At 45.0% G+C, this 16,044-nt stretch overlaps 1 protein-coding gene across 2 annotated transcripts in view; it reads left to right on the top strand.

Annotated features, from left to right (window-relative positions):
- DYNC2H1 (dynein cytoplasmic 2 heavy chain 1) overlaps positions 1-16,044 on the top strand; it is a 341,612-nt gene that overhangs the window by 170,301 nt on the left and 155,267 nt on the right. For both annotated transcript variants that reach the window (XM_086679269.1, XM_086679270.1), the window contains 4 exons: positions 3,529-3,660; positions 4,601-4,673; positions 11,547-11,707; positions 14,240-14,365. In XM_086679269.1, the coding sequence (XP_086535395.1) occupies positions 3,529-3,660; positions 4,601-4,673; positions 11,547-11,707; positions 14,240-14,365 (492 nt within the window). The remainder of the gene's footprint in view (positions 1-3,528; positions 3,661-4,600; positions 4,674-11,546; positions 11,708-14,239; positions 14,366-16,044) is intronic.

Below are 16,044 nucleotides of genomic sequence, written 5' to 3'. Positions count from 1 at the left end.
CACTATGATTTCCATCAAGGCATTCACCTGACACCGTAGTCGATGCCTGAATTTTCCAACTGCAGTGTTTCTTTGTCTCTGTCTCCCCCCACTTCCCATCCTTCGTCCTCCATCCCTCCCGCTTCTCTATTCCGGAGTGGGAAGTGGGGGCCAAGTATGCGGGCGAGCAGAAGAAACAGCAGCTCGGAAGCCCACCTCCTGACAGTCCCTATGTTGTTTACGCAGCCTCAGTGGTATTTTGTGGGGAACGAAAGAAAGACTGCTCTCAAAGTATATGCATGCGTTGCTCTTCCTTTCCTTCCCTGCTCTTCGCAACCCTTGTAAGGTCTCAGTGGCACATGGTGCCAACAGTTAGAATAGTTTGCATTTATTGGGGACTCGCTGTTGAAAGCATTCTGAAGAATTTGAAAACAGATCCCCTCGGTAGATATTTTCAACATCCTCACAATCCTGTTCTCGTTTAACAGATGAGCAAAGTAGACACAGAGCAGTGCAATCACTTGCTTACGGTCACTTAGAAAGTAGAGTCAGGATTTGAAGTTGGGCTCCTTGATGCAGAGTCTGGGCTTTTCATCCCCATTCTTTCTTGCCTTTCCTTCATAAATATTTGTTGAATAAAGTAAATGGATTCTGCTTTATTATCACTAATTGTTTCATTAATCATTTATTTAGCGTCCGTACTGGTGAGCATAGTGCCAGTGGAGTGACAAATACATGTTGCGTAACACATAGAGATGGCACTCGGTGAACCTACACCATGGAGAGTAGGACAAATACTTGTGCTGTGGTGGCACCGAACCAGAGCTCCACCCCGGGTGATGTGAAGCCAGAGGGCTTCCTAACTGCAGTGTAGCCGGCTCTAATTCCTGGCCAAATCCATAATGATTATAGAATGTGTAGCCTAAATTGGTAGCAGTAGGCCCTTATACACTAATTGCAACTAAATTTAATGGACCGCCATCAAGTGTTGTCCTAATAGGTTTAGATCACTTATTAAAAATAATTAAATTGAAATGTATTTAATTTTATGCTGTATAAATTTAATTTTAGTTAACTTACATGATGAAATTTGGGCACTATCGTGGGTTAATTACATATGAATACGACTCTTTGGATGAAACATCCTTAAGTACTTGGTTTATGTTTATTTTATGTGACATTCTAGCCCTGCAGATACAGATCTTCCCAATTTGCCATCATTTTCCATAAAAATCCTCCATCTCTACAGATTTACATTTCTGTTCTTGTAGCCCACTGTTGATAATTGGAAGAGAGCTTGCCAGGGGTGGGGATGGGCAAAGTGGGTGAAGGGGAGAAGGAGGTACAGGCTTCCAGTTGTGGAATGAATACGTCACGGGAATAGAAGGCACAGCAGAGGGAATGTGGTCAGTGGTATCGTAATAGCGCTGTATGGTGACAGACAGTTGTCATAGTTGTGAACGTGGCATAGTTTACACATGCTGAATCACTGTGTTGTCTATCTGAAAGTAACGTGACATTGTGTGTCAACTGTACTAAAAAAAAAAAAAAAATTTTTTTTTTAATGGACAAAGGACCTGAATAGACATTTTTCTAAATGTCTACACACAAATGGCCGACAGGTATATAAAAAGGTGTTCAATGTCATTAGTCATTAGGGAAATGCAAATAAAACCACAATGAGGTATTATTAATTCATGAGTGTTAGGATGGCTATAATTGGAAAGACAAGAGATAACCAGCAATGGCCAGGTTGTGGAGGAAAGGGAAACCGTGCACTGTTGGTGAGAATAGAAAATGGTGCAGCCATTATGAAACACAGTGTGGAGATTCCTCAAAAAGAATTAAAAATAGAACTACCATGTGATCCAGCACTGCTACTTCTGTGTGTAAATCCAAAGGAAAGGAAATAGGTGTCTGAGATATCTGTACTCCCATGTTTATTGCAGCATTATTTAGAACAACCAAGATATACAGTAAAATCTTGGTTTGTTAGCATAATTTGTTCTGGAAACTTGCTTGTAATCCAGAGCGCTTATATATCCAAGCGAACTTCACGGACCATTGGCTCAGTTGTGACATTGGGCATCACATACTACTCGTATTGCAAGACATCGCTCATTTATCAAGTTAAAATTTATTAGAAAAGTTTCCTCATCTTGTGGAACACTGGCAGAACAAGTTCCTCGCACACCAAGGTTTTACTGTGTTGTAACAGCCTGCATGTCTATCAGTGGATGAACGGATAAAGAGAATGCAATCTATCCCTCTGTAATAGAATATTATTCATCCATAAAAAGGTGAACTGAGTAAAGCTGAGAGGAGAATGGAGGCTGCCATTCGACAGAATGGAGCTGGGGGTTGTGTGAAATGGGGAGAGAAGTTGGACATTGGGTACAAATGTTTGACTATAAGGTGAGTAAGTTCTAGAGAATCTAATGTAACATGGTGGCTCTATGTAACAGTACCGTATTGTATATTTTAAATTTACTAAGAGTGGATTTTGAGTGTTCTTATTACAAAAAATGGTAACTTTTGAGTTAATGTGAATTTGTTTCATTGTGGTAATTATTGCAGTGTAAATAAATGCTTATCAGAGCACTCAAATAGGTACTATTTCGTCAATTATACCACAAAGAAGGCTGAAAAAGATTAAAAACAAAGTTTGGAAGAGAGAATACTATTTGAGGTAGAAGGAAATGAATATGTTGAAGAACATCCCTGAGAGATGATAATTGTTTAAGGAGAATATTGAACGCACAGTAGAAATTTATGAGGACTCTTGTGTAGACATTAATAAGTAGAAATTTAGAACATCTAGAGGCAAAGGAAGCAACGTGCTCATGAGTGCAGCATAAATGAATGTGGTTTAGAAAAGCCATGTTCTATTCAGGATTTGATGTTGATGTGAAATTCAGCATATTTTTATAATCTCTTGTAGAACTCTGTTGTGGTGCTTAACGTGCCCGTGGACATGTCCGTCAGGACTCAGTAAAAAATGTACTGGTTTTTAACAAAGGATTCCTTTCTCCACAAGGTGGAGATAAGTACAAATGTTTTTATGTCAAGAAAAGATTTGTTAACTTGCAAATATTGAGCTGATACTACTTTGGAAATGTCGAATTTTATCTAATTCTGGATTGGATAAGTCTAACCATACTATTTTTTTAAATGTTTATTTAGTTTTGAGAGAGAGAGAGAGAAAGAGCGTGAGCGAGGGAGGGGCAGAGAGAAAGGGAGACGCAGCATCTGGAGCAGGCTCCAGGCTCCGAGCTGTCAGCGCAGAGCCCAATGTGGGGCTCCAACGCACGAACTGTGAGATCATGACCTGAGCTGAAGTCAGACGCCTAACCGACTGAGCCACCCCGGCGACCCTAACCATACTATTTCTGATCTAGAAATAATTAGATAAGCCAATATAAAGGGGAAAACAACTGATAAGCATTTATCAATAATTAGTTTCCATTTACCTTTTTAGTAATACATATATATACACACAGACTCACGTTTGCTTGTAGCTCACCGTGTAGGGTTATTTTTGTGTTGTAGATTACTCTCCCTAGTCTTTATCAGACCCTCTGCTTTGACGATGAAGCGCTGTGGCGTACTTACTGTCACACTTCAATGTGTGAGCAAGAGTTTCCGTCTATTCTTGCAAAGAAAGTTTCCTTATTTCAGCAGGTAAGTTCTCTAAATGCGTAAAAATATCTGATACTTCTCTTGTCCAGAAGTCACTTAAATGAAAGTTCTGCCTTTGGATGTCATGTGATGTCAATGTGGGGAAGGGCTTTCTGCTTTTGCCGTGGGCCCAGACGGTGTGGTCACTGGCAGGCGTGCCTGGGTGTCTCCGTGTGCTGTAGCCCAAAGGGTGATTTTTCAGGAGAGAGAGAGTCTCACAGGAAGACATTAAAGTTAGAGTGTGCGGCTTCTTCTCTCATTTCCCGGGTTCTGTCCGTGGGAAACACCGCCTCGTGAGGCCCAGGCCCTCCTCTCCCGTTTTGTATCAAACGGAGCACTGAACTTACTGGAGGGTTCTGGTCTTTGGGGTAGGCCAGGGCTTAGAGCTGGCGGGCTCTCTGGGAAGGGGTGTCCCCGGTCACCAGGCTGCTGGTGCTGGTGTCTTCTAGTATCTCCTTGGTCGGTGCTCCTGTACCAAGTGTGGCTTGAGATGAAAGGAAAGGAAGCTAGGAAGTACGTTTCTTGAAAACTTAAACACCTGGGTGTATACATGTTTGAGCATGAAAACAGTGATTTGAAAATTTTAGACAAGATTTCTGGGCCTCTGCTCTACGATCATCAAAAGTGCCTCACCTTTATACCCTCGTTGGCAGCTGCCACGTGGCCACTTCCTGGATACTGAAGACATAGCTGACCCAGTGACAATGACATGCTCGTGTTGACTTCTGATGATAAATTTGAAGAAATAAATGGACTTTTAGTTAATATTTTCCTTGTTAAAAATATGTCTTTGTATATACTTACTGTGACTGTGTAAGTAAATATTGTGCCACATTGATCAGTGCTGACATGTTAGTAAATACATGTTTCATTAACTAACATTATTGTTTAAACCTGTTGTGTGAACTGTATTGTTTAAAACTACCCTGCACTTTCTTTGAAGGTTCTCGTGGTGCAGGCGCTCAGACCAGACAGACTGCAAAGTGCCATGGGCATGTTTGCCTGCAAAGCTCTGGGTAAGTGTGGGACTCTTCTGGAACTTGAGCACTGACCTGAATTATTTTGTTAATTTACATTTTATTTTATGTTGACCTTAGTTTAGAATATTAGAGGGTCTTACCCTTCATTCTGCTTATCTTACCGCCTCTACTGGATTAAAGATAAATGGGTGTTGGATGTAACTGTACTTAATGTATTCACTTTGATGCATAGTTGACAGCCTGCATTTAGTTAAGGTGTTTGAAATTTAAAAACTTTTTTCTTGTGAACGCCCTTTAGACATTTATACATTTGTTCTTGATTAGGACTTTAAAGCAGGGAATCAAATGTTTGATTTAGACAAAATAAAACAAGTAAATGACTGTAGTCTGGGGTCGGGGGGGACGTCTTCAAAACGAGTTATTTTTGCTGTAAAAAAACGAAGAGTGTGTGTGTCTTTCAGATTACAAACTATGCAGTCCATTATTTACATCTTTAATGTAGTCTTAGAGGATTAAAAGGTAGGGTTCATTTGTAAGTAAGTTCTATAGACTGTATTTTGATTTGCTCAGGAAAACGTGGAGAAGCCGTGTTAAGGCCCGTATTTTAGCGAAAGGAGCCCCTTCCGAGAATAGCGGTCTTCATCCCGAAGCAGGTGGAAAGTAGAAGATCGGGCCTAGGTAACCAAGTGCCCTGGCGTTGTCGCTAGAAGTTCACCATCGGCCCCCAACATCTTACTCGTGTATGACACTGTGTGTTCCAGCTGTGTGTGTTCCAGTCCCGCGAGCCTAACATGACTTAGCGACGTCGTCTTCGGGAGCTGGGGGCAGTACACCGGGTTTTGCACGCTTGTCACTGGCCAGTTCCCGTGCCAGCGACCGTCGTCTTGTCCCTGAGGACTGACGCGGGGCTTGCGCACTCGGGCAGCGGTCACTGGCGACACCGAGAGCCGCTGTGTGACTGAGAGCAGACACGGTCACATGCCGGGAGGTGACCGAGTCGTCAGCGCTGCGGGCGGACTCCGTCTCTAAGGACAGGGGTGCGGGGGAGTCGGGTGTGCACGGGGAGGTGTGGCCGTGTGTCCCAGGTGGGCGGTGCTTCCCGTATTTACTTCTTGCGGGGACACCCGCGTGCTGCAGGAGCCCCGCCCCTGCGGTGACCCGCCTCCACTCATGATCGAGGACCTGCGAGGACAGCCTCGAGCCTCTTCTTGGGGGATGTGCCGGCACAGGCTGTCTATGTCCCCTGCCCCGCCCCCTCCGCCAGCACGTGTACGCGTACGTGAGCTTGCGCGCACGGCGTGAGCCCCCCCCCACCCCCCCCCCACCCCCGCGGGCGGGTCACGTGGCAGGCTGCAGGCGGGAACAGGGAGTTGCGAGGGCGCGTGCTGGGCCTCACGTCCCTTTAGCGCGGACGGCGCGTGGAGCGCTCGCCTCCTGCGCTGTGGTCGCTGCGCTCTGGCAGGATGCTCGGCCCCGTGACTTCTGGTTGTGAGCGACACATGCCCGTCCCAGGCGCATGGCAGTGAGGAAGGGGGACCCGCGGCGGGGGAAGGGCAGGACTCTCCCTTCTCCACTTCTGTCTGTCTCCTCCTGTATCTGTCCTTCCCTGTGCCCTGCGCAGCTTGTGGAGCCCCGTTCGTCCCTGCGTGTGTGTTCCGTGCACGGGGCCGGGCCTCCTGGCCTCCATCTGAAATGTCCCGCCGTGCCCCCCTCAGAGTCCCGGGGATGCCTCCCCGAAAGAAGTCCTGGCGGGGGGGGGGGGGGGGGGGGAGGGGGTGTCCAGCGGGCAGTAGGCGCCCGTCAGGTGGTGTAGCCGATGCTCCTAGCTGGGGACTTTGCTCGCCGACACACGGATGTGAACATTTGCTGTTCCTTCTTCCAAGGGAGCTCTCCCCCTCCCCCGGTGTCTTCCCCACTTCTCTGCTCAAATGGCATTTTTCCACCAAAGATTTCCCTCAGGGCTCTGTAACTATTAGTACTCTCTGACATTCTGTTATTAATGTGTTTATTAATTGTTCTCCAACTAGAGTAGAAGCCACGTGAGGGCACACATAATTATTTTATGGTTGTGTTCCTCTGCCTTAAACAGCTTCTGAGCACAGAGGCTATAAATGTATGTTCCATCAGTGGCTCTCTTCTTACTCAGTCTCCCTACTTTAGCTCTTGCTTCCTTTCCAGTCCATTCTTTTCATAAAGCTGTGTAACCTTTAAAAAGTTCAAACCAAATTATCTCTCTTTTTGCATAAAATCTCCAAAATCTTCTCAAAACACTTAGAATAAAATCCAGCTTCCTTACATAAGCTTATAAGACTCTGCTTCTCTGACCTCATCTTACATTGTTCATGCTTCCCCCTTTGCCTAAGTGGGCAGAATATTCTCAGGACCTTTGCACCGTCTGTTTGTGGCATTTTCTCCTTTTTTTTTTTTTTTTTTTTTAATTCTTAATGCTTTCTTGGAGACTTTATTTAATACAGGGATACCTTCCAATGTCCTGAATAATAGTTCCGAGTTCTCCAGTAGTAAAGATTACTATTCTCTTGAATACCTTTTAAGAAAAAATGTTATTTTTTAAAAATTCTGTTATGGTTTACATACAGTGTTCCAGGGGTACAATTTGGTGATTCAGCACTTTCATATATCACTTCTTGTGATAAGCTCCAGGTATCGGATGGATGCACCTTTTTTTTTTTTTTTTTTTTTTTTTTTTTAAATGCATGGCTCCTTTGTGTCATTCAGATGTTAACTTACAATATTGCCTTTCCAGAGAGGTCTCTCTGGGCCATCTGATCGGTACCAACACATCAGCCTGTTTTAATTCTCTTTGTGGGACTCAACACTATCTAATATATTTCTGGCTTATCTATATATTTATTGTATTTCTATAACTTGATGTGAGTTTAAGTAAAACGAGGCACTTTTCGAAGCAGTTGGTAAGAGTCCGTTCTTTCCTCTGTCCCCCAGTCCTTGTACCGCGTCGCAGCAGATCTTTCCTGCTGACCTTGTAGCGTGACCTTGTGCCCGCTCTTTGGAACACTTTGTGGCGGTGCTATTTCACCTCCAGATTAAATGGTATTTAAGGCTGAACAGCATTAACTAAAAACCTCCGGGTGTTCACATATTCAAATGCTTTGTAAGTTTAATACACTTCTAAAACCATATTCTGCCTATTTTTAAGCAAAAGTTATATAAACTGGTATATGGGTAGATGACTTTGTATTTGGTCAAATGGTTTTATTAATAGAGTTTTCATATAAAATTGGAGTTTTTATTGTATGAATAAGTTTTAAAAATTCAAATTGCTAGAGAATGACAAGCACTTATCTTTCTAATGAAATTCTAAAGATTTGATTTCAAATGTAATTTTTCAAGCATCATTCATACAGAAAGATTTTTATTAAGTTTAAGCAATCCTTTTTATAATGTGTAAACTTTAAAGCAGTAACTTAAACAGTTGTGTTTTAAGTGGTGTCCATTTCGGTGTAGTAGAGCCGTCCCAGAAGCTTAGGCACATCACTAGAGTCCTCCAAGCTCGCGTATACCAGCCACATCTGTTACTTTTTCACGATAGCAGTCACCACATGCACATACTCCGACTTGAGTTATTCTGATCACATTCGGCTTTGAGTAGCTGCTCTGAGCAGGGTTTGTGCTGCATGGTGAGGCTGGTAGGAGGCGCGTTTGCGGAGGGCGCCGCGGCCGCAGGAAGACTCTCCAGGGGACAGTCTCCGAGCCTCGCAGCCCTCCGCTCCCCAGCCCCTTCCCTTAGTCGTGCCTGCGTCCCATCCGGGGGGACCTTGCTTCCACGGCTCCATCTGTCTCGTGAAGCTGTGTGGGAGAGCAAGGGGAAGGACAGAAGGACATGCATATTCATCTTCTGTTGCCTCTGTAACACATTGCCACCAATTAGCAGCTTAGAACAACGTCCATGTAGTATCTCCCGGCTCTAGAGGGAAGGTCAGTAGCCCGGCGGCTGGCCTGGGTTCTCCGCTGCAGATCCCACAGGGCTAAGTGCAGGCGTTGGCCACTCTGCTCTTACGGGGAGGCTCACTGAATTGCACGATTCAGCCGCGTGCCCTTGCAGGATTGAGGTCGGCATTTCCTCTCTGTCTCTGGAGTCCGCCTCCAGGTTAGAGGCCCTTCCTCCACATCACAGCCAGCAGTGGCCGACTGATGCTTCCTTAGGCTCCCCATATGTCCCTCTGCTCTCTCCTCCGCCTCATCCTCCCTGCCTCTCTCTGTGGCGTCTCCTTGACTTTGCAGGCTTTTCAGGGTCCTAGTGATTCATTGGCCTGCTGGGATAATTGAGGTTAATGCTCTTGTAATATCCCTAACCAAAATTCCACCTGCAGAGTGCCTTCCCAGCAGTGCCTAGGTGAGTGTTTGCACAACCAAGGACAGGAATCTTGAAACAGTTAGGGTTGGGATTCGGCCTCCACAAAACGTGTGGCTTTTTGTTTCTAGGTTCGAGGATTAGTCCGTTTCTAAAGGGCATCTTACGTTAGATAGTGGTTGTCGGTTTTCTTTCTTTTTACTGACGTTTGTGATATGTTTTATCTCTAATGAGGAAGTGGGATTTTGTACACTAGAAGCTTGTCGGTGTCTTTGTTGGGGAGGACAAGGTGAGGGAGCAAGAATGAGTCTGTTACCCTTACCTCCTATAATAGTTTGATGTTAATTTGCTGCTTTTTTTACTCAGGTACTTAAAAAGTACAGAATTGATATTCTTTCCTTTTTAAACTGCAAATTTTTTCTTTTTTATTATTTCAGTATTTTATCTGAGTAAAATAGAATGCAATAAAGGTTTATTTCTTTGACTCATTTTTGTTCTTTTTTTTTTTAATTTTTTTTTCAACGTTTATTTATTTTTGGGACAGAGAGAGACAGAGCATGAACGGGGGAGGGGCAGAGAGAGAGGGAGACACAGAATCGGAAACAGGCTCCAGGCTCCGAGCCATCAGCCCAGAGCCTGACGCGGGGCTCGAACTCACGGACCGCGAGATCGTGACCTGGCTGAAGTCGGACGCTTAACTGCGCCACCCAGGTGCCCCTCTTTTTTTAATTTTAAAAGAAATGACACGGTTTAAAGATGAATGGTCAAAATTTTAAATTCCAGTGATAAGACTTATGATATATTTCACAATATCCGGTAGTGCATTTATTTGGCCTAGAATGTTTACTGAATTTAGGAATAAATGTGTTGAGTAAATGAAAACATTTCTAGTTACACTGTCGCAAGTCCGTAAGAATTCCTTTTGATTAGGTCTTAAAACAGGGTGATTGTTAGCCATCACCCTTAGTTAAAATTAAAATTCATACAGTATGCTACAGACACAGTTCAACTTTCAGAGGCTATTGGGGCAAATTCCTGGAGATTAGGGATATTTCTGCTCTTGACATTTCTTACCATTCTTTCCTCTTGTGAGGAGTGGAGGGCGTGGGCCACGTGTGAAATGTGTCTTTTCAGCGTGGTTATCTAGAAGGGCCTTTTTTAATGTTCATTCTTGAGAGAGACAGTGCGAGTGTGAGAGGGGCACAGAGAGGGAAAGAGGATCCGAAGCAGGCTCCATACTAAAACACAGAGCCCAACATGGTTCTTGAACTCAGGAGCTGTGAGATCATGACCCAAGCCAAAGTGGGACGCTTAAGTGACCAAGCCGCTCAGGCGCCCCTGAATTTATATTTTAAGTGCTTGCTACAGAAAGCTTTAAGAGTGTCCTTTTCCAGTGATTTTAGAATTTTTAGGGCGCAGTATTTCTAGGGTGCAGTGTTGAAGACACAGGAAAGCCCCTGCTGCCTCTGTAGGCATTCTGTTAGGTTCTGCTGATCCTGGTTTCAACTCGTGTCTAGTCCGTTTTGTTTTGTTTTGTTTTGTTTTTTGTTTTGTTTAGCTCAGTTCATACAAGTATGAACAAGTATTAATTGAAGTGGGTCTTCTTTAGCTTGGCTTTTATTCAATACATTAATCATGGAAACATTTAAATTTTAGTTAAGGAGGTTTAAACATAGTAGCAAAATTACAGTTTCTTGTCTGTATGGGACTTGAGTTTGTGAAAAGCTTCAGAGTCAGAGGACGCACAGGTGAATTGTGTTGAATACAGTCAGCAGCAGCTGGGTGGCCTTTGGCAAATTCAGTTTCTTTGATTATTAGTTTTCTTATATGTAAAATAAATATCTGGCATAGTGCCTAGCATAGAGTAGGTGATGAATATGTGGAATCTTTTTTATTATCATACCCTGTTTTGCTCCCAAATGGCCTATGGATTGTTTTATGCTTTTTTTTTTTTTTTTACAACCAAGGACACTGGGCACAGAGTATTTTAGTGATTTGTACAGGGTCAATGGCTAAACTGAGAGCTTATGTATTCTGTCTCCAAACTTATATTCTTTTCCTTCTGTACCACTTTTTTTTTTTTTTCTCACAACGCGTGGGCATAAGACATAGCCCTCGTGTATCATGACGGTGAAATCGTTCACTAGGTCATGCGGAAATCTGATTCCCAGTGCACAGCACAGAGCAGGCACCCGGTTATCATAGAAATGAGTGAATAGTGGTAGAGACGGGTGGTTGGGTTCAGTCTTCTCTTGTAGGCAGAAAGTTACCTATCGAGGCCACAACCCTGATGGTGTGTTTCTTCCTGTGCTGGATGAGGCAGTCAGGGTGCCTGCCTGGTGGTGGTGCAGTGAGTCGCTGATATCCCAAGTGTAGAGCATTCAGAAAAATGTCCGGCACCTCCAGCATCCGACAGATGTGAGTTATTGCTGGTGAGTGAGGGATCTCGCAGGGAGAAAACTGTACGGGATTAAGTCAGCCGGTTCTTCTCTGTATTACATCCTGCAATTAGATTTAACAGACTTGTGTCTGAATCGGGTTGCTACAAAGTTTTCACGTCTCTAATCTGTATCTTCCAGGACTGAAAGAGCTGTCCCCGCTCCCTCTAAATCTCAAACGCCTCTACAAAGAGACACTGGAGATTGAGCCCATCTTGATAATCATCTCCCCGGGTGCAGATCCTTCCCAGGAGCTGCAGGAGCTGGCTAATGCTGAGCGCGGAGGAGAGTGCTACCACCAGGTGAGCACAGAGACCTGCTGCTTCTGCCCAGCTTTGGTCTCCCTGCCATGGTCCATCCTGTTGGCCCCCCCACAGTGCCCACATCCTGGTCCCCAGGCTCCCCCCAGAGGGAGTTCTGCCATGTACTTCAGTGTCTGCATGCCCTGCTAGGGGGCAGCCGGGGAGGGGGAGTGGAGGCAGGGGCAGGGGGAGGGGGCAGTGATGGAGCGGTGGGGGTCAGCCCAGGAGGCGGAGTCAGGGGGTGGGGGGGCTGGTGATGGAGCCGTGGGGGGCAGCCCAGGAGGTGGAGTGGAGGCGGGGGTAGGGGGGCCAGTGATGGAGGGGTGGCCTCAAGGAGGAGGTGTGGCAGGCTTCCAGGAGCTGGGAAAGTGCCCGAGGGATTCTCTCCCAGAGCCTCCAGGAAGAGTGCAGCCTTGTGATACTACCTTTATATTAAAGCCAGATCCCTAGTGTTAGATCAGAAATCTGATCAGGCATGTTCCTGGTTTTACCATACTAAGTGGTGATAATTTGTTGTAACGGTAATAGGAAGCTAAAATAATTGCTAACCTTTTGAGAATAATTTTACTTGGATGCTTTTACAGTAAATCACAGCAATATTTACCTGCAGAAGCTGAACTATATAAATTGTTGAGTAAAACTTGTGTAATATAGCACATTTTCTCGAGGTAAATCTAGGGGCTTAGTTTGTTCAGATTCAGTCTGCATGCAGGTCTGAAAATGTATTCATTTACCGTCAGTTTTTGACAACTGAATAAATAAACTGCTTTTATTGGGAAAATTATAATGATTACAAAGCAGACACTTGAGAACGACCAAAACTGGAGAAGTAGAAATATTGTGGGGACCCAGACACAAGGCAGCCAGAGGGTAGGGCCTGGGCCCATGGGCAGGTGCCTCTCCAGCTCCTGGGCATGGGGTTTCACCCTGCTCCTGCTGTGATAAGGACACATCCCTCCTCAGTCCCTGCCCTGTCTGTTGGGCTGACGGCCTGGCCATGGATTCTACTGTCAGCAATGCTTTTACCAAAAGCACAAAGCTGTTTGCAGCTGCAGTAGTTTTGACTGTTGAAACGTCCTCCACAGTTGTTGGAATGTAGGAAAGCCTTTAAATACGGATATAATTCTGTTATTTTAAAGTTTTGTTGCTTTGTTGCCTACATATGCTAAGTTAATTTTTAATTTAAGAAGCAGTGGTGTAGATTTTTGAGGGGATGAGTGGCTAACCGTCTTCTCAAAACATTCCTGATGTGGTTTTTACAAAATATTTTAAAATTTTTGTAGTAAATGTTTTTTTCTGAGGTTTTATGACTCTTCAAGATTTTTTTCACATGATTGAGGCTTCCTGGAGAATCCTAAGTTGTCTATTTTTATTTTTTTTATGTTTATTTTTGAGAGAGAGAGAGAGAGAGTGAGTGAGCAAGCATGAGCAGAGGGAGGGGCAGAGAGAGAGGGAGACACAGAATCCAAAGCAAGTTCCAGGCTCTGAGCTGTCAGCACAAAGCCCGACATGGGGTTCGAACCCAGGAATCATGAGATCATGACCTGAGGCGAAGTCTGATGCTCAACTGAGCGAGCCACCCTGGCGCCCTTGAGTTGTCTGTTATTATCTATAATTTCTGTTCAGCAAATTGTTTTTTTTCTGTTTTTTGTCTTTTGTGGGTTTTTTTTTTTTTTTTTTTTTGCATTTTAACAATGGAAGATTAGGTGCATCAAAACAGTTCAAGCACTGTTTGTTTTTAATAAATAGAAAAGTATTAGAAATCTTCTGTTAAGGAAAGACAAAAATAAGACAGCTGTTGGAAATGGCAACACAGTGGTATTTCTTATTAAAAATTTAGAACCCTCGGGGCACCTGGGTGACTCAGTCAGTTAAGCATCTGACTCTTGGTTTCTGCTTAGGTCATGATCTCACGGTTCATGGGATCGAGCCCCATGTTGGGATCTGCGCTGACAGTGCAGAGCCTGCCTGGGATTCTCTCTCTCTGTCTCTGCTCGTTCTCTCTCTTTCAAAATAAACAAACATTAAAAATTTAGAACCCTCATCAAAAAAACTGAGTTGGTTCAGTATGTAAAGCAGGATAATTTGAATCTCTTGTGTTCTGTGTTATCAGATCTGTTTTTTGTATTATATTTTTAATTTTCTTTCTTTCTTAATTTCTTATTTACTTACTTACTTATTTACTTACTTACTTATTTATCCTGAGAACCCAGATAAGGAACCTAAGCAAGGCATTCCTAGTTCCTCTCAAGCAGGATGGCCACTGGGCCGCAGGCCTCCCGCTCTCCGGGTCTGCTAGCAGAGCAAGGCCTTTGGGCTTTGTGGCAGGAGGATGGACGGAGCAGTGGAAGCTTGACTCCCTCACAGGTCAAGGTCACGACTGGACTGCGTGTGCAGCTAGTCTCAGGCGTGCCCGCCCTCAGTCCTCATCGGCCTAGAATAACAGTAATTAGTGGTCCGTCAGCGCAGTCCCCATGTGCTAGGCACTGGAGTGGGTGTTTACTACAACAAGTCTTGTGTTTTGTCTTGCAGGTTGCTATGGGTCAGGGTCAAGCCGATTTAGCGATTCAGATGCTGAAGGAATGTGCCCGCAGTGGGGACTGGCTGTGTTTGAAGAACTTACATCTTGTGGTGTCTTGGCTGCCAGTTCTGGAAAAGGTAGATTCAGATGAGTGTGGTGTAAATAGTACGGAATGTAGTCAATTGGGTGATCTCCAAAGAGTGTCATGCGTTATGTAATGTTTTTTTAAGTTAGCGTTTAACGAGAAATCATTTAAAACCTGTTAATCATTTAATATATACATTTGTACAAATGAAGGTGGGGGCCTTTTTATTAGGATGTGTACAAAGGTCTCTATTTTGAAAGCGTTTAAGGGGAACCAAGAAATTATTCATCAGGATCGAAGGGAGGCTTAGGGAGATTTTCCCAGAACTGAAGTAGGTAGCTGTTTTAAAGGGTTACAGGAGGCCTTTTCAAACCATTGCTTTCTCCTGATGCTCTTGGTCTGCAGTGTCTGTGTGGGGAGAGAGGATGGAGAGGAGTCAGGGGAATAACAGGACTTCCCTGGGAGGCTAGGATGGAAACCGAAGCAGTCACTTGACTGAATTCACACGGACCCAGAGCAAAGCTAGCCTCTAGACAGAGCAAATTGCTGGCCAGGTTTTAAATGCAAACCCTAACTTAATTCTGTCCCTTAAAAAAGATGATTGTGGCCTCGGATAGTTAGAGATGACTCCTAAGACAAGGTGTTGCTTGAAAGTTGCACGTGATTTAGCTAAGTGTAGGGGCAGAAAGAAAGAAAGAAAGAAAGAAGAAAAAAAAAGGAAGGATGAAAAAAAAGGAGAGGGAAGAAGGAAGGAGGGAGGGAAGAAAGGAAGGAGAGAGGGAGGGGAGGAAGAAAGGGGGGAGGGGAGGAAGGAAGGAGGGAGAGAAGGAAGGAAGGAGGGAGAGAAGGAAGGAAGTAGGGAAGGGGGGAAGGAAGGGGGGAAGGGAGGAAGGGAGGAAGGAGGGGGGAAGGGAGGAAGGGAGGGAAGGGAGGATGGAAGGAAGGGAGGAGGAAGGGAAGGAAGGGAGGAAAGAGGGAGGGAAGGATGGGAGGAAGGAGGGAGGAAATGGAGGGAAGGAAGGGAGGAGGAAGGGAAGGAAGGGAGGAAGGAGGGAGGGAAGGAAGGGAGGAAGGAGGGAGGGAAGGAAGGGAGGAGGAAGGGAGGAAAGGGAGGAAGGAAGGAGGGAGGGAAGGAAGGGAGGAGGAAGGGAGGAAAGGGAGGAAGGAAGGAGGGAGGGAAGGAAGGGAGGAGGGAGGGAAGGAAGGGAGGAGGAGGGAAGGAAGGGAGGAGGGAGGGAAGGAAGGGAGGAAAGAGGAGGAAAGGGAGGGAAGGAAGGGAGGAGGAAGGGAGGGAAGGAAGGGAGGGAGGGAAGGGAGGGAAGAAAGGGAGGAAGGAGGGAGGGAGGGGAGGAAGGAGGGAAGGAAGGAAGGGAAGGAAGGGGGGAGGGAAGGCAGGCAGGCAGGTGAGGATAGCCTGGTTAATTCCAGCAGCACAAATAGAGACCTAGTGGGGGAGACGAACAGGCCTAGTACAAAGAATAAAGATGACCTTGAATGTGCTGGGAGGGCTGGGCGTGGCAGAGTGGTGCTGGGTTGTGGAATACCCTGAGAACCATGCAGAAGAATTTGGAAATTTTTTTCTTAGGATGAAGTCAAAGGAGGTCTTAAGCAGGAGGGTGAGTTAATTAGTTTAATTGATGTGGCAGACATATAATTGAGAATAGAATAGATTGACAGAGGCCCTTACCTAATTGTAATGTGTCGAAAAATTGTGTGGTCCTAGTACATGGC

Source organism: Puma concolor, chromosome D1 (assembly GCF_028749965.1).
Source record: "Puma concolor isolate L17-30 chromosome D1, mPumCon1.1.hap2, whole genome shotgun sequence".
NCBI classification, from domain to species: domain Eukaryota; kingdom Metazoa; phylum Chordata; class Mammalia; order Carnivora; family Felidae; genus Puma; species Puma concolor.
This window is presented reverse-complemented; position numbering and strand designations above follow the sequence as displayed.